The 19,621-nt window shown below is 40.5% G+C and overlaps 1 protein-coding gene across 2 annotated transcripts in view; it reads right to left on the bottom strand.

Annotated features, from left to right (window-relative positions):
* LOC103367780 (dual specificity protein phosphatase CDC14A-like) overlaps positions 1 to 19,210 on the bottom strand; it is a 90,767-nt gene extending 71,557 nt beyond the window's left edge. The window contains exons 1-3 of one of the 2 annotated variants that reach the window (XM_008295906.1): positions 18,845 to 19,210; positions 16,915 to 17,005; positions 4,029 to 4,104 (exon numbers count right to left, since the gene is read on the bottom strand). In XM_008295906.1, the coding sequence (XP_008294128.1) occupies positions 4,029 to 4,104; positions 16,915 to 17,005; positions 18,845 to 18,941 (264 nt within the window). In that variant the 5' untranslated portion in view covers positions 18,942 to 19,210. The remainder of the gene's footprint in view (positions 1 to 4,028; positions 4,105 to 16,914; positions 17,006 to 18,844) is intronic. The other variant, XM_008295908.1, reaches the window with a different exon arrangement.
* Positions 19,211 to 19,621: the final 411 nt, after the last annotated feature.

A 19,621-nucleotide genomic window follows, 5' to 3' on the forward strand; every position in this document is an offset into this window, starting at 1 on the left:
AGCCATGTCTCAGTGAAGCACATAATACTGCACTCTCTGTACTCTTTTCGAGACCTTGTTAGCATCTCAAGCTCGTCCATCTTGTTAGCTAGCGATCTTACGTTACCCATCACAACAGTTGGAAGAAACGGTTTAAATCTCCACCGTTTTTCTCTCTGCCTTATCCCTGCCCTGCAACCTCTTCTCTTCCTCTTTAACTCCACTGGGATTTGATGTATTATTTCGCTGAAAATTTTGATTTGGGAGAGTTTTAACATTTGATTAAGATGTCAAAGTAATTGCGATATCATTAGTTAAAGTCACACCTACAGATTAGTGTGCTAGTGTCCACTTTAAGAATATTTACAGCATTAAGTAGATATTAGGGCTCAAAGTTTGGTGATGTGACTGGGCAGATGGACATGTCTGGTCATCCTGTTTGGGCGATGCAGGTCAGGAGGCCAATTCACTGGTGAACTCAAGTTGCTTTTGTTCAGTGATTTTGTCATCATTTGCTGGTGCAATAGAGCTTCGCGTTAGTTCAGACAGGCACAGAGTCAGGGTGTCACATGGCCCCTCCTGTCCAATCATTCATCGCTAAAGTCCAGCCCACCCACTTAGCATGCTATATAACTCAGGCAGCGTTCATTCATTCTGCCCGCTTCATGCTCACCACATCGCTGCTACTGCAGCTCTGCAGATCGACAAATCTCCTCCTCCTCCCCAACCACCACCTTTAAAAACAGTTCAATCTTATATAACCCCGGTGTTTCCCACATCGTGGGACTGTAGGTTGCAGATGGTTCACTATTGTACCTTGGACTATGTCATCTAGATTCTGTAAAGTTAAGACTGTTTAGATGGTCTCCTTGTTCTTGTGTTCATACTGTATTTGAAAAATTGTAAATTGTAAATCCAAGGCTCTGCTGGGTTTTGTGATCTCAGGGATTATCTGTGTCATGCTTGCTCAGAGCATCACGAGCAGAGTCACTGCCAAACTCAATGCATGTGATCCCAAATAAATAAGCAAATCTGAAAAAGTGCCCTGTCTGCAGTGAGCAAAACTTTTTCCACTGACAGATTTGCTGGTTGGTTAGCTTGTTTTATTCAGTTTACAGTTTACTGTAATTCTAGCCTTTTCTTTAGGTAATTAGACTGACAGTAAACGTTTATTTTCCTTTTGGTTTCCAACTGTAATGCACTTCATGCAGTTACAGCGTTAGGCAGAATGTGAACAATGCACCTTGCCCATTAGCTAACATACCAATGGTGCTGTACAAGTCAGCTATGTCTTCCAATCAGGTTTCCCTAATCTGTGTCACTTCCCCTACTCCATCGTCCTTTATTTGAAGGGTCCCAATTCCAGCCAGAAAAGATACTTTCAACTATTAAGCCATTGTCTAGGCTTCTTTCAGCTCTACTGCAAAAAGAAGGTAGCATACGGCTTGCAATGTCCATTTTTAGTACCGTCTGTGGTGTAGAAGGCTGGACTGATCTAAAAAACACGGCTGAAACACTGTCTTTGGAAATTCAATGCAAGTACTAATGCTGGTTAATGCTGCCTTTGCGTCATAACAGTTACCAAAATACCAGTGTCTCACCTGTAAACTGACACACAGTATACAAACTGTTAAACGTCAGCCTCATTGTGAGTGTGAAGGAGACTGAATGCAGGGTGTGCATGCAAACTGTCCAGTCGACTGTTGACATGACAAATGACAACAGACAGGAATGTGATCACCATGGTAACATACATTAAACAGAAAACAGAGAGCTGTTCTGAAGGAGGAGCTGAAACACCAAATAACCAAGACAAAGTAAATGTTCTGTGTGACAGATTTCGGTTTCCAGCAAAAATCTGTAAACTTTCATTGGTTATACTGGTGCGCCTGACTCTAGCAAGTGTGTCTGCGTGTCTCTGGGAATCTCTTCCAGGTAGATAAAATCACTCTGTTTCAACAGAGGTAGATCTGACATAAGGACGCCTTATTTCACTCTTCTGTTTGTCCACATACCTGCCTATGCTGCAGTAACTGAGTTTGGATTGCTCTGGGCACAGCTGTCTAGTAGCAGTTTCCAATGCTTGTGATGAGTTCAAGAACATCTGTAAATTGTACAATGTAGCAATGCATGTGAGGCATTTAGAGGACTTCAGTAACATGTAGCATGCACTGGTAGCTTGCATGTGAGGCATTTAGAGATATGTGTAAACTGTAGCTTCAGAAAACAACCTGGGTTACACTCCACACTCTAAACTGCATGAGTCTCGACATGCACATCGGTCACATCACACCACCCACCATCACGGGATTATCACATTCTGAAATGTGTTGATGATTAGCACCGGCATTGATCCTTTTTTGTTTGTTTGTTTCATATAAGATTTTATAATCTCCTTTTTTTGTTTGTTTATTATAAGAATTTAGAATCTCATGTTAAATTATAGTCCATAAAATGCTAATTATTGTTAAACTGTCCTATCATAGTTTTTAGCTTCTGACTGGCCTACTACCTAAGATTTATTTTTCCCAATTGAAGAAAATTCACCCTCAGTTTCAGAGTCATCTGACTCTCTATCGGTGTCAGGAGGCTGCTTGATTGGCTCCAGAGCTTTTTGCGTTGTCAACTTTCTCTCCATCTTTTTCAGGTAGGATTTAAAATGCATCTCCAACCCCATGTGACATGCAGTCACACACCTGCAGAAGCAGCCCCCAGCAAAGACACACACACCCCAAACCACACCACCACTCTTACACACACACACACACACACTCCTTGAAAGTTTAAGATGAACACACTGTCAGCACACACACACAGGCACACATACATCTTCATATTTCAAATGTCTATTGTAACACATATAAATAAGAACTGCATCTTAGAGGTATGACATATTATATTCTGTTGAGTCTGTAGACCTGTGTGCATGTTCATGCATGTGTGTGTGAACGGATAAGTGAGTAAAGGTGCGGATATATGTGAGCGAGAGAGAGAGAGGCAGTCGGGTGGATTTTGTGATATGCAGTACATTAGAATTTTTGTATCTCTAAATGCACACACACACACGCACGCGCGCGCTCACACACATTTCCGAATACACACATACACACAATACTGTGACATCCCTACCAACATTCCCAAACCATTTTATTTGTATACATTTATTCCATTAGCCTCAGTGTTCTATAAGATAGCAGAAAGCAAAAAATGAATAAAGCCTGTATCTGCTCCAAAGATGAAAAAACTACACAATTGAGTGAAAGATCTGGAAAAATGACAATTTTAAAGCCACAACTCCAGAATGAAAGCCTAATAACATAGAATGCATGATTTCATTATGCAACAGCAACACCAATCAAAAACTCTATCAAAAATAGCAGTTCATATGGGTTTCAATGGGGAAATTTTTGTCCGTAAGGCCCTGAGTGTACATCTGTTTTGTCCAGAGTGTATTATTGATATATTATGGTAGCTGAGGTAAAAAGCCCCCAAATTAAACACTTTTGCCAGATTTTGTGCAATATGCATAACACAGCCATAGCTATAAAAAACAAACGAACAAAAACATGAAAAGGACCAAAATGTTCCTATTGTCGCATGAGGTATACAGCCAAAGAGCCAAACAATTTATTAACTTAAGTCCTAGACTGTCCCTAAAAAATAAAAAATAAAAGATTTTTCTGCGCCTCATTCCAGTTTTCAACCATTTCATGTGTTAAGAAACCAACGTGTATGAAAACTGACAAAAAGGTAAGTCTTACAATAGATTATTTAGTGCAAAAAGGCAAGGTGACGATGCCGAAATATTGCGCTGACGTACCTAGGTGAAAAGTGTCAAAAGTTAGATTGTTGTCCTGAGAGTTGTCACTTAAAATAAAAAAGTGAATCCTGAGTTTGACAGAGTGAAGATTTACTATGACTAAAAATTCAATGTTACAGAGTAAATTCAAAGTGTCACAGTCTGAATATAAGGTGGCGTCATGCTTCGTCTGTCCTGTTGCATTCTTGACATGCCTGCAGAGGGAGAGTCAGCAGCAGAAGAAACTCACCTTCAGCTTCTTGTTGAGCTTGCAGCAGTATCGATACAACATGGCCAGGTTCAGAGGACCAAAGTCTGCATAGAAACTGGAGACACACACAGATCCAACAATTTAAATCATTTCATCTTTTCACATAAAGATCATCAGGCTGCTGCCGGCTGATTTGGTAAATAATGTTAAGTAGTAGAGAGTGAAAGTCCTTGTGAATTCCTCAAGCACTTCCTTTTTATCAAAGACTTGTCGCACTTCAGTCACTCAGGTCTCATTGCTATTAGATCTGTCAGATCAGACGAATTACATTTTCTGGACCAATCTGAACTGTTCAATTTGCAGACCTGTTTGTTTCCTGAGTCTTTGGGCCTTAGTTTCAAGAAATGCACCTACAGTTGAAACCAGAAGTTTACATCCACTGTATAAAAAACACATAACCTTTTTTTTCTCTCTCTGACATAAAATCAGACCAAACTTTTCCTGTTTTAGGTCAGTTAGGATTACCAAAATTATTTCTATTTGCTAAATGTCAGAACAAAGAGAGAGAGAGATTGTTTGAGAGTTTTTTATAACTTTCTTCAAAGTCAGAAGTTTACATATATTTCTTTAGTATTTGGTAGCATTGCCTTTAAACTGTATAACTTGGGTCACACATTTTGGTTTTCCTTCCACAAGCTTCTCACAATAGTTTGATGAATTCTGGCCCATTCCTCCTGACAGGACTGGGGTTCGTTTCACAAAGCAGGGTTAGTGAAAGTCTGTTAACCCTGAAATGAGGGAAACTCTGAGTTTTCTGTTTCACAAAGGGAGGTAACATAAACCAGAGGAACAGGTGTAACTCTAGCCTGTTCACAGAGCGAGGTAACTTAAAGCCTCGGTCAGTTACCGTAGAACAGACTCTATGAACCTAACCTGGTCGGGACCAGGTTTTTCTCAGTGAACTTCGAGTTTCTCTCTGTCTCTGCCCTCTTTCAGCCACACACTATTTGATTTCTTCATTCATTCAGTCAGTCAGCAGGCGAGTTTTGGCGTAGCCTAGTTCTGCCGTCTGTCAAAAATCATTTTTAAAAAAATCAGTCAGGAGGCTATAATAGAAGGAACAGTAGGTGGTGACTTTTTTCACTAACATGGCATGTCCTTTTGATAACAATCCCGTGGATGAAGGTGCAGCATTACTGCACAGGGAATTAAATATTTGTCGGGAGATGGTTATCAGACCATGCATAGATGTTCCAGCATTTCCAGAGAGTTATCTTTTGAGCGGCACCATTTCACATCACAGTCCATCATATACACAACCTAATCCGTCCTTACATGTGCACCATTACCAACCGTAGTCATGCTCTCGTATCCCAGCAGTTATTGTGTGTTGCGCTGCATTTCTTTGCAAATAGGAAGGGCATTTTATGAGATTTTTCACAAATCTGCCAACTAAATCGTTACCAAACAATTTCTTCACCAATATCTTTGTAAAGGTGTGTAATAACATGCCTTAAAATGTCGAAGTTCAACTCCCGAGACAGACAACCAAGCACATTCACATTCACACCTACGGAAAATTTAGAATAACCAATTAACCTCAACATGTTTCTGGACTTGTGGGAGGAAGCCGGAGAACCCAGAGAGAACCCACGCTACACTGGCAGAACGTGGAGATTCCACACAGAAAGATCCTGGGTGTCCTCACCGGGAAGCGAACCGGCGATCTTGTAGCTGCGAGGCGATGGTGCTAACCACCAATCCACCTTTCAGCCCTCCTTGAGAACATGTACCAAATTTCAACCAATGTAGTATCTGCTCCGTGATAAATGTGCTGGAAAATCGCAGCCTGAATCACTGCCTCCTTGGTGGCTTCTGTGTCAAGGAAGATGTCCATGTACTCATCCATGTTCCCTGCACAAAACATGTGCGGAAAACATATGCAGGGGACATGGATGAGTACGTGGACATCTCCAGCTGCAAGACAGATGGGGTCACGTGCATTTCGGCCTGTGGAATCTGTAAAGGCATTACACATGCAGAAACTGCAGTCATGATGTTGTTGAGTCTGAAGAAGACATAGACAATGACTCTTGAAGCTTCTGATACTGTGAATGAGAAATAACTCTGAGTATTGTACACTGCACAAAAAAATAAAGGGAACACCTAAACAACACAATGTACCTCCAAGTCAATCACACTTCTGTGAAATCAGCCTGTCCTGTAAGGAAGCAACACTGATTCTGAATCAATTTCACCTGCTGTTGTGCAAATGGAACAGACAACAGGTGGAAATGAGAGGCAGTTAGCAGGACAACCCCTATAAAGGAGTGAATCTGCAGGGAGTGACCACAGACCATGTCTCTGTTCTCATCTTTTCTGGCTGATGTTTTAATCACTTTTACATATTGTCAGTGCTCTCACCCCTACAGGTAGCATGAGGCGGTGTCTACAACCCTTAGAAGTTGCTAAGGTTGTGCAGATCATCCAGGATGGCACATCAATGCGAGCTGTGGCAAGGAAGGTTTGCTGTGTCTCTCAGCACAGTGTCAGAGCCTGGAGGAGATACCAGTAGACAGGCCAGTAAACCAGGAGATGTGGAGGGAGACGTAGGAGGGCAACAACCCAGCAGCAGGACGCTTCCTCCTCCTTTGTGCAGGAGGACCAGGAGGAGCACTGCCAGAGCCCTGCAGAATGACCTCCAGCAGGCCACTAATATACATGTTTCTGCTCAAATTGTCAGAAACAGACTCCATGAGGTGGTATGAGGGCCTGACATCCACCAGCGGGGCTTGTGCTTACAACCCAACACCGTGCAGGGTGACTGGCATTTGACCAAGACTGGCAGATTCGCCACTGGCGCCCTGAGCTCTTCACGAATGAGAGCAGGTTCACACTGAGAACATGTGACAGACGTGACAGAGTCTGGAGACCTGCTGCCTGCAACATCCTCCAGCATGACCAGTTTGGTGGGTCAGTAATGGTGTGGGGAGGCATTTCTTTGGATTGCCACACAGCCCTCCATGGGCTAGCCAGAGGTACCCTGACTGCCATTAGGTACTGGGATGAGATCCTGAGACCCACTGTGAGACCATATGCTGGTGCAGTGGGCCCTGGGTTCCTTCTGATGCGTGACAATGCTAGGCCTCATGTGGCTAAGGTGTGTCAGCAGTTCCTGATGATGAAGGCATTGATGCTATGGAATGGCCGGCCCGTTCCCCAGACCTGAATCCAACTGAGCACATCTGGGACATCATGTCTCGTTCCATCCACCAACGCCATGTTGCACCACAGACAGTCCAGGAGTTGATGATGCTTTAATCCAGGTCTGGGAGGAGATCCCTCAGGAGAACATCCTGCCTCATCAGGAGCATGCCCAGGCGTTGTAGGGAAGTCCTACAGGCACGTGGAGGCCACACACACTACTGAGCCTCATTCTGACTTGTCTGGAGGGATTTCCACTGAAGTTGGATCAGCCTGTAATGTGATTTTCCACTTTTATTTTGAGTATGATTCCAAATCCAGACCTCCCTGGGATAATAATTTAGATTTACATTGATCATTTTTGTGTTTTGTTCTCAATGCATTCCATTATGTAATGGATAAAGCTTGTCAACTGGTATACTTAATTCATTGAGATCTAAGATGTGTTGTTTTAGTGTTCCCTTTATTTTTTTGAGCTGTGTATAAGTATGTGAAATAAAAGCAACTGTGAATGTAAATGTAAACGTGAGTGTGGCCTTTTTCAACAGTGGAGTGTTTGTGGTGAAATATAAATGCTAACAGTCAACTCAGAATCATGAACAAACCCTGATTTGACCCCTCATGAGTTACTTAAGGCCCAATTTTGAAAAAATCGATTTTTCGACAATCGTTACCCTAACTTGAGCAGGTTTTTTTCCAGGGTTTCCCACGGGAGTTGAACTTCAACATTTTAAGGCATGTTATTACACACCTTTACAAACATATTGGTGAAGAAATTGTTTGGTAACGACTTAGTTGGCAGATTTTGAGATTTTTTCCTCACTAAAATGGAAGTTTTTTGTACAATGTCGGCGATGCAGAGCACTTCAGTAAGGTAACTGCAGCAGAACGTTCAGAAAAGTGTGCCTTGCCCTGAAACGGATGTCAAGTGCACCAGTCCCTCCTGCAGCAAAACATCCCACAACACAATATTGCCACCCTGTGCGTCACAGTTGGGATGGTGTTGGGACGGGGTTCTTTTTTTTTTTTTTTTTGGAGGGGGGGGGGTCACGTGATCAGCTCGACAAGACGGCAGCATAGATCTGATCGGCTCAACTCAGGGTTGTTAATTGTATTAATGTTTAGCACTGAGACAGCTTTCTAACATCTTTTCGGCTAAATTTAGCATAGTTAATATAGCAATGGTTGATTCAAGCAAAAAACTACCATCTACCAGCATTTGTTTGAAGATGAGAGGGAAGTGTGAAATGGAGGCACTAGCAGAAATTGTGCTGGAGAAACAACATGATTACCTTGACTTTCGCTATAACCAACTCCAAAAAATGGACAAGGACAGTGAGGAGAATATCAACACAATTAACGTGGATATTGGCAAGATTCGGTCAAAACAACAGTGAGCAGTTGCCACCCACGATGCTCCGCTAGAGACCATGCAGCTTAAGCTCGCGGACATGGAGGATTGCAGCAGGAGATGCAAACCTGCACCTGCCAGAAAGACTGAAGGCCTGTAATGCAGCTCAATATCTCACACACTCGCTTCCCAAATGGTTCCCTTCCCCTTCCCTTCCCTCAGTAAACTTCACGGTGAAATCATGAGGTCATCAGGTCTACGGCACCAACGATAAAAAGCAGGAGGGCCCATGATGATCTTCAATGTCCTCCGCTACACAACCCGACATCATGCATACTGCTAAAAAATCTCCTGTCACCATTGATGGACGAAATATTCGCTTTTCTCCAGACAACAGCAGCCACACTGTGAAATGACGCCAGGCTTTCTCTTGTGCCATAAACACAGCCCGTAATAAAGGAGTGGAGTTTTTCCTTTACCCCGTCACACTAAAGGTGAAAGCAGCTGGCCAGACAAAATCCTTTCAGGATCCGAGAGTTGCAGAAGGAATACATCGCATTCCTACCGACACTGCAGACACCTGACATGGATGAGGAAGGCAGCGGGGAACTGGTATTGGACCGTGTGCCTGCAGCTGCAAATTAACGCGTTGGGATATATGTAAATATGGCGCTGTTTCACCACTGTAACGGACGCCAGTATGGAATTTCCTTTTTGACGAGCTTTGACCTGTAGGCTATATTTTTTTCATTTCACCTGTGCTGCTTTTCTTTAAATGTCATTTTGGTCTAAGGCTGGACTATAGCCAGGGTTACGCACCCGTCACTGTGTGTTTTTTATGTGTGTGCAGCTTAAACTGGTCTCCACTGAAGATGTATGTGCTCACCACTTACTGGAACTTCTGCCAACTTTATCAAAGAATTTTTTTTTTTAAAGTTATTTTTTTGGCCTTTGTGCCTTTATTGGATAGTGTTAGTGAGAGAGAGAGACAGGAAAGTAGGGGAGAAGAATGGGGGGAGGACATGTGGGAAAGGGTCATAAGTGGGATTCGAACTCATGACCTCCACATTGGGACTGTAGCCCTGCACATGGGACGCCAGCTCAACCAGGTGAGCTATAGCGGCGCCCCAACTTTATCACAGGATTTTAAGTTTAAATCTCTGTCTGAAATGGAAGTCTGCTGTGAGCCACAACTTTTATTTTATTCTATTGGACCATGCAGACCCTCACGCTCTTGTTCATATTCAGACCTGCTCGAAAGCCTACAGGTCTGAAAGTTTTTGTATTTATATATATATGGAGATACACTCCAGTGGATTTTGTTATTGTCAGTCTGGAATGGATGTTATCTGGTAAGATGTACAGCGTGATATATATTAGCCTTTCTATAGGAGTCTATCACAGCTTTTGCTGAGTTTAGCTGTTTGTATATTTTTCCTCTTAACAACGATTTATATGTTTACTAAAGCTGGGTTGGTTACTTGGTCTTTTGCAGGCCCAATCCATACTGGGTCACAGATCAAGTTAGGAATTATGAGGTTACTTACTGTTTAAGTTGTTCTAGTTTTATCTGTTTGTTTTTTTTATTATTATTATTATTTCTTTATTTAATTTCCCACCTGGGACCATTTCTGAAGAATGCAAAAGTTCAGTATTTATCTCATTATGGGATACATACTTCACAACACCAAAGTTGACCTTACTTACTTCGAGGAATTTATATGACAATGGGTGAATTATGTGTGCTAGTTTGGAACTGTGATGGGTTGAATGTACCTCATAAACAGACTAGTGTGTTGTCGCTACTACATCACCAGAAAATTGATATAGCCCTTCTACAGGAGACAGATTTGTTGAGCAAAGATTGTAGCCGGTTAGTTGATAAATTTTATCACAATATTGCTTCTTCGTCAGCTACTACAAAAACAATAGAAGTTGCTACTGTTGTTAGACGTACACTGGCAATCAAGGTGCTGGACACATGGGCTGATATTGAAGGCAGAATAACTATAGCCAAAGTAGAAATATATAGGAGGAAATTAGCTCTCATCTCAATTTATGCTCCAAACACATTTGGTAAGGATTTTTTTTTATGTTCTCACTCAGAAAATGTCGGAAATATCAAATGAATACCCATTTCTGGTAGGGGCAGATATGAATGCAGTCTGGCATGCAAATGACCGGTCAAGTTCAGCAGCATCTAGAGAACATTAAGTGGCTACTGCTGCATTGTGATCTTGGGCAGACAGTTTGAGTCTTGTCGACATATGGCGGTCCTCTAATGAAAGAATATACTTTTTTTTTTTTTCAGCCAGACATAAATCTTTTTCCAGGATCGACTTTCTTTTTTCTTTTTTCTTCACCCAAACTCTTCCAAAAGGTAGATGGTGTATTATTACTCCACATCACTCTGTCAGACCATAAAGGGGTTATGTGCTGCGCTACTTTGGGCAGTTTATCCAAAAAAGCCCCTACATGGCGCCTTAATAATACTCTTTTACATCGTGAGAAGTATAGATCACAGCTTCAGGTTAAGCTAAAGGAATTCTTTTACTTTAACGTGGGCACAGTTAGTGATGCTAGGATACTATGGGATGCAATTAAAGGATTCATAAGAAGCAATGCCATTTTATTTTCTTCAAACCTGCGCAAGGAAAATCTGCTACATTGTAGACTCTGGAAGCAGAATTTTCCAGATTAGATTCCCTGTTGCAAAATAATTACTCTGTGCAAATGGCAACTGAGCATGATATTATTAAAAAGGATATAAATGACATCCTGAAACAACATTCTGAATTTTTGATACATCAGACAAGGCAGCGTTATATCTATAGCGCTACACCCAGTCATCTTTTGGCCGCACAAATCCATATGCCAGAATTAGTTAACTGTGATCAGACTGGGTTCATTAAATCAAGATTAGCTACTGATAACGTGAGGTGCCTTCTTCATGTTATAGATGCAGCTGCCGGTAAAAATGCCCCTACAGCTGTTCTTTCCCTTGACGCAATGAAAGCCTTCGATAGACTTGAATGGTCATTTTTGTGGTCTGTTATGGAGAGGATGAGTTTCGGTGACGGCTTCATGCATAATGGTTAAAGTTTTATATTTTAATCCTTCCGCCCTGGTGTTCACTGGGCAATTATCCTCTTCTCTTTTTCCTGTTACCAGATCCTCATGCCAAGGTTGCCCGCTAAGCCCAGCATTTTTTGCACTCTCACTTGAACGCCTGGCTCAAATGATCCGACTATCCAATACTGTACAGCCCATTTCTATCTGTACCATGCAACACCAGGTGGCGCTATACGCTGACGATATTTTGTTTTTTCTAGAAAATCCAGTCCAAAGTCTCCCGAGTCTGCTGTCTGTTCGTGAGGATGTTAGGTACTTATCTGGATTTAGGACTAACTGGACAAAATCAGCCCTTGTACCATTAAATGATCCGGCCAAAAAGTTGCAAAATCCAACCGACATCTCTGTAGTTCAGAACTTCAAGTACCTTGGTGTGCAAATCTTCCCATCTCTAAATCGCATTGCAACCTTTAATTTTTCTGATGCTTTGAGCAGAGTCAACACAGACTTGGACAGGTAGGTAAATCTCCCCAACTCTCTTCAAGCCTGTATTTCTTTAATTAAAATGAATATTTTACCCAGAATCAATTCTATTAGCTCCATGATTCCCCTTCCACAACCAGTTAACTACTGGAATAAAATTCACTCCTACTTTTCACAGTTTATCTGGAAATCAAAACGTCCACTTTTGAAGTTATCCACGCTTCAAAGAGATAAGGGGGACGGTGGGCTGTCGTTACCCAATTTTAAGTTTTATTTTTGGGTCCTTTACCTTCTGTCCACTTATGGTATGGTGTAACCCCAACGCTTCAGTTTCTTGGTACAACTTGGAGAGAAATTTGGTACAACCATGGAATCTGACATATATTCTCTATATATCACATAAGCAATGTCAGCTTCGCTTTGGTCCAATTATTTCTCATCTCATCCAAACCTGGAGAGTGATGGAATCCCAGTATAAAATTTCTTGCAAGTGGCATAGATGGTCGCCTTTGTTTAATAATCATAACCTGTTGACTGGGGGCAGACCCATCTCATCCTCCCAGTGAAGTGATTCTAAAATCAAGTACTTAGGTGATATTTTTGATGACATGGGTCTGCGTTCCTTTCAAGACATCAAAGGCGCTTTCAACCTGCCAGGTTCATCCTTCTTCTTTTACCTGCAAATAAGGTCAGCTCTCAAAGCATATGGTGTTCCATGGCAGCAACCTCTGCCCATTCATCCGATTCGTAAATTATCTACCACATTAGGTAAATCCAGGGGTCTGGTCTCCACCCTGTATAAATGCTGTCTTGAGGTTTCTTATCAAGCTCTACCAATGGATAGTGTATGGAGCCTCACCTGACATCACGGAAAGAAAAAAATATATAATGATAAAATAATTTAATTGGTTATATTTATCCAGTGATTTGTACTATAAAGTATTTATTTTTTCATTTAGCCTCGTCAATTTTGATGATTTTTAAATTCAAAATCGCTGAATTTTTGCAATTTCCCATTCAAATGCTTGGAAGAGAAGCCGGTGAGGCAGCGGTGAACTGAGCTTCACCTTGGAGTGCACAATCCCTCACTGTGCTGGCTGCCATGCGTAGGCTGTCACTGCATGGCAGCCAGCGAAGTGAGGGATTGTGCAATCCAAGTGAGGCAACAGCGGGCTAAGCCTCACTTGGATTGCAATCCCTCGTTACCTATGCTGGATGCCATGCAGTGACAGCGTACTGCTGTCTGGATGTCGCCAATAACATGATTCCAACACATTTAATATATGAACTGATTTTCCATAGTTCAGCTGATGTATATAATAATGTACAGTTTTTTTTTTTTTTTTTTTTAACCAACTGTATGTGTGTAATGTGTTTCGTGTGCTGAGCGATCATGAACGGCTGAGAAGAGGTTCCAGGTGAGGCAGGCAGTTCTCTTGCCTCATGGCAGGGGGTGCTCATGATCTCAGACATGCTTCTTGTGACTCCGCGGCTGCAGAGTAAGTGACACCAAGCTAGACTAGGCACGGTATACAGTTAGCAAGTCAAGTGCAGCGAAGGAAGATAAAGAGACTTTTACAAAAAAGTAACAGATATTTTTGTCCAGAAGGAGCAGAGCATGGATTTCACTCAAAGGTAAAGGTAAGATCGCAATAACTAAAGAAAAACAAAACAAACAAACAAAAAAAAAAACACATGCGCTTTGTGGGCTACAGCTTATATGTGTAAAGAATGCAGATATTAAACATAACCCGCAAATTGCTGCCAATGAAATGGCAAAAAAGCAACTGTGTAGAGTGCATATATTTGTAAATCAGATTTTGATGAAGTCAGTGCCTCACCAGCCATGAACCTCACCGCACGTCACTGCAACAGATTCACTTTAATTTTGCTCATAGCACATATTTAACACCACGTAAACTGTACTGTATGAAAATGATAGGTGATCCTTTGTGCACACTATGTCCTTTGAAGTGTCCTGGCACTTATCTTCATATGATGTGGGACTGCCCACCAGTGTCAAACTTTTGGACTACAGTGGCTTCCATTCTCTCTGCTTTGCTCTCCATGACTATCCCAGTGACTGTGTCTGTACTACTGTTGAATGATTTATCAAAGCTTAACATCAATAAGTCACAAAAGCACATTGTATTGGCTGGCTTAACAGCTGCTAAAAAAAAAGATTGCAGTAAGATGGAAGCCGCCTCCTTCCCTTATCAAAAGACACTGGGCTCTATCATTTTTGGATGTTATCTATCTTGAATTATCAACTGTTCGAATAAATGGAGCCTCGGATACGGTTCTGCATAGCTGGAGAACTGCATTAGGCTCACTAAAAATAACTTTTAATTTGATTATCTTTCTCTAACTATTATGTCGAACAATTTGTATACGGGAAGGCTGGTTTGGATATACTGATATTTGTACATGTACCTGTAATTCTCACTGCAGTATTGGGAAAGAATCTCTAACAAGCTTAACATATTTGATGTTGGTCTACATCATTGTATACATAAGGTTCAGGTGGCACCCCCTTTTTTGTTTGTTTGTTTAATGATGTACACGTATTTATACATGTATATGTGTGTGTATATGCATATATGTGCATGCATACTTTCTGGGGGGGGTAGGTGAGGTTCTAATGTTATTCTTATGTACTGTATTTTATGTCGTATTTGTCTTTATACTTTTCATTATGTTATTGTTTGGATGATTTGTCTTGTAAAAAGGAAATGAACAAAAATTGGATCACAAAAAAAGGCTTGCAAGCTTCCCCCTTTTTCCTCCAAATTAACAACGGTCATTATGGCCAAACAGTTCAGTTTTAATTTCATCAGACCACAGGACATATCTCCAGAAAGCAAGGTCTTTGTCCTTGTGTGCATTTGCAAACTGTAATCTGTCTTTTCTATGTTGCTTTTGGAGTAATGTCTTCTTCCTCTATGAGTAGCCTTTCAGCCCACATCAGTACAGAACTGGTTTCACTGTGGATAATGACACTCTCGTACCAGCTTCAGCAGCATCTTCACAAGGTCTTATGCTTTTGTTCTGAGGTTGATATGCACATTTCCTCACCAAAACACTTCATCTCTGGGACACAGAACCCATCTCCTTCCTGAGCGTTATGATGGCTAGATATTCCCATGGTGTTTGTACTTGAGTATAATTGTTTGAATAGATGAATGTGGAACCACCTTCAGGCATCTGGAAATTGTACCCAAGGATGAAGCAGACTTGTGGAGGTCCACAATTCTCTTCCTGATATCTTGGCTGATTTCTTTAGATTTTCCATGCTGTCACAAAAGTAAGCAGTGTGTTTGAGGTGTGCCTTAAAATACATCCACAGGTGTGCCTCCAGTTCACTCAAATTATGTAAATTAACCTATCAAAAGCTTCCAAAGCCATGACATCATCATCTGGGCTTTCCCAAATAGTTTGAAGGCATAGTTATCTGAGTGAATGTAAACTTCTGATGTTGAAGAAAGTAATAAAAAAATCTCTTAAAAAAATATCTCTCTCATTATTCTGGCATTTAGCAAATAGAAATAATTTTGGTGATCCTAACTGACCTAAAACAGGAAAGATTCAGTTTAATATATTGTCCGATAGTGAGAAAAAGAAGGTTATGTGTCTTTTTATACTGTGTGTGTAAACTTCTGTTTTCAACTGTACATAGTGAAAAAACAAAAGGTTAAATTCTATTTTACGATTTAGCTACTTATGCGCCTGATGTCCACACAGCTCTATCCAGTCAGCTGGAACTCCATTAATATCTATTGGACCATCTGTGAAAGCTCTTTTTCTATTTTTTCTTGTCTGGAATTTGCCTTGGGTATGATGAAAATTTAGATTTTTTTTTTTTCTGTGGAACACTGTTAGAAAACTTGATAAACAAATTAGCAAAAAGGTTTTTGAGTTTCTTGACTATGCTGATGGTCATTTTATGTTTAGTTTTAAACATTCTAGTTGTGTAATAAACAGACTTCACGCACAGAAGTATATTCTTCTTGTTAAAATATTCCACAAATCTGGTTCCTCCTTACCTTTTTCTCTGCATGCAATTGTTGGCTGCAGTGGAAGCCTACTGTGGCAGCATCCATTCCCACAAACACATTGCATAGGTTACGTGTAAGCGTAGCCACAGGATTACACTCTGAATGTGGCTCAAGCGAACAACATTCGAAAGGCAACAACCTTCTTTCCCACCTTACAAAGCTAAAACTATTCAATTACTGTGCTACTGACCTGAAGCCTAAACCCCCAATCCATACCACAACCCCCTTACCCTAACCTTAATCACTTCTAGATATGCTGTGCTGACTTGATAGCTATTGAACTACATTTTAAAACATTTAAAAGCCAAATTTGTTTCATGGAGGGGCAGGGCTTAGGTAACCCAGTGGAGATCACCAACTTTTGAGGAAGTGCAAGACGCAACAGGCCTAATTAAGAATGACCCATACCCACAGATTTGTCTTACTGCAGCATGTACAAGCAATTCAGAAGAATTTGTGCTGTGTTGTTAATACAGTTAACACCAGAAACTCACTATTATGTGGTACTAAGGCGCAAAACTTCTCAAAGAGTCATCGTCCTTGCTTTTCTGTGGTACTGTAGGTAGTGAAGGCAGTGTAGATACTGTAAGCTCTGGACAATAACGACAACAACATGTAGCTGCAGGAACAGGTCCACTGAGACCAGATAAAGACCTGTCCACCTAAAAAACTTAATCTGTAGCATCTTCACATATAACATTCCTGCAGCAGATCAATACCAAGCGCTACCAATACAGTGCAGCAAGTGTGATAAACTTACTTTTCGTAGATAAACTCATCATCTGTGCAGAAGTAGTGAGTGTTGGCAGTGCTTTTGGGTTTACTGCGTAAGGTTGCGAAGTATAGACGCTCTGTTAGAGAAGGAGACAGGCAAAAGGAACTGTTGAAAATAAGATCAGTTCAACTCTTTGAATTCAGCTATTTTAAAATCCAATTTTTAAAATCAGACTTTGTAAATCTGAACTCAATGTAACATCAAATGTGTGTCAGAAAATATACAATATACAGAATTTTAGTTTTATTACATTTTAGGAAAGGATAAGCCCGTGTTCTCATCCATGTTGAATATGTGACCCCTAAAAACTAAAAATGTGCAGTTTCTTATCACAGTTTTGGTGTTATTTATGAAAACAGCATCGTGGGATTTTTTTTACAGACCTCGGACTGTTAGCTGTTTTTATTGTTGATTTATTTTGTTGTTTTTATGACCCCCACATGTACAGCACTTTGTTTCAGCTGTGACTGTTCTAAAGCGCTCTATAAATAAAGTTGATTTGATGTGATTTAATATTATTTAAATAGGTTTCGAAGCTCTTCTTTCCCATTATCTTGTTAACAATCTCACAGGTCCTCTGATTCATCACTTGTTCTGTAACACTTGTTACAAACTACTGAGTTGTAACAGGAATTCTTCTCTGCACTCAGCAGCAGCAACACACAAAAAAGGACGACGCCACAAATCATGTTGGTATTTTAGTATAAATATAAATATAAAATACTATGCATTTGAGTGACATACTAATGTTCCTGGATCATCTACCCAATTACTGATATTGATTCATTACAAGCAGATAAATAAGCTGGGAACAGGTTCTTCTTCTCAGCAAATTACCATATATTTTCTACATAACTTTAATTTTTTCAGCAAACTACATGATCGTTAACCAGTGAACCTGCTGATCAGCTGATAAATTTAATTTTAATGGTGGCACTATCTTTAATACAGTAAATTAAAAACATTTCAATATTCTTCTCTATCACTTACTGAACCATTTTTACCACTTTTTACCTTTAATAAAGTGAACTTCTGCTAATCTTTTAGGGAAAAGGAATACACCCCGTGTATTAACTATAATGTATTTGATATACTCCATAATAAAAACTACCTTAAAAAAATATCGCTACCTAACTCTTAACTTTGATCAATTTATAACAAACCTAATATTGGTGACCAAGGAAAGAAAATAAACTGGAATGGAAAACAATATGTGGAGGTGACATTTGCAGTAAAAATGACAGAAACACCAACACAAAGCTTCATTTAATGCCTTTATTTGCTTTACATGTTTTTTTGTGGTTGTTTTGTCCTTTTCTGTTGATGGGCTATTACTTGTGATGTTTCACCAATCAGATAGTGCTGTGGATGGGATAGTGCAGCACATTTAAAACCAGTTTTTAAATTTTCAAAATCATCAGGACAAAGCAGCTGTAGAAATGACTCATGCTTGAGAAACCCTGTCAACTATAACAAACATTTATATCATTCACTATGTATGGTTTTACTCAGGAATTAATGGCCATGCAAATAGTGAATCAGAAGTGCTATATTAAATTTTTTTTTAAAAAACATTTCCGTGAATTCACACTTTGCTTTCTTATGAAGTCCCATCAAACATAGCTGCTTAGGAACATTAACTCAGTGTCTGATAGATTTTGAGACATCTGATGCCGAATCTGTGTGTTAGCTTCTGCTATGCTTAGGTGGACAATAAAGATTCTTGATTTACCTTTTGATATTGAAGTTTAACTCTTTCCTTTGTTCGCTTTTCATCTTTAAATTAGTTCTGAAGCTTTTAGTCCACTGCCATGCTGCACTATTTGATAAATCTTTTACTTCCCTTAGTTATCTCTGGTAACCTCTCCACTATTTATGACACTTTTTGTCCTTACTGAAATACTTTCAGAGTTACCTTTAATGAACTCTACAGCTCCAGCCAGCTCACAGTCTTCTGTCATCCTGAACAGCGCAGACAGGACCGGGGAGTGCTTCACGCCCTCCACCGTCATGGCTCCGTCTAATTCCTGGTCAATCTCACCTCCGCCCGCTGGCTCCACCAACTTTTTCAAGTGCTAACAGCTCGGTCAGCCGCTAGCAGGCCAGCGAGCAGCGGACAGAGACCTTTTTAAAAAGTTAAAAACTTTCACTTCGGTTTTCTATCAGCCCCTGTGGCTTCTGCTCACTCAAAGCGGAGTCTTTTTGACCGCTTCCGTTGTTTTGTTCTCCGTTTTTAATCGTGTACATTCCTGGGTTAGCATGTTTGCATGTTAGCACTGCAGCTGCTTGACGACGTTCCGAGTCTGAAACTCTGATTGACTAAATCCCTCCTTAAGACACGTTACCGTAGCAACGGTAGCCGCTCCCATAGCAACGGCAGCCAATCATCAAACAGAGAACCTCGTGCTGCCTTCACGGTCCGCTGAGAAACACATAAAAAATGAGGCTTCCAAATGTCCACAGAAACAAAAGAAAATGCGTTACATTTACAGAGCTGCTATGATACAGTTATGTTTTAACTAAAACTTATGGTAAATACGGTTCTGTTTGTTTTCTGTTCGTTTTCGGTATAATATAGAGAAACAAACACTAACTGTTGATTTTAACGGTATAAAAGGAGTCCTTTTTACGTGTCTTAATAATACAGGATTCCAAAGACTAAAAAATTTATTTGGACAGAAGATAATATGAA

Source organism: Stegastes partitus, unplaced genomic scaffold, assembly GCF_000690725.1.
Source record: "Stegastes partitus isolate 25-593 unplaced genomic scaffold, Stegastes_partitus-1.0.2 Scaffold1083, whole genome shotgun sequence".
Lineage (NCBI taxonomy): Eukaryota > Metazoa > Chordata > Actinopteri > Pomacentridae > Stegastes > Stegastes partitus.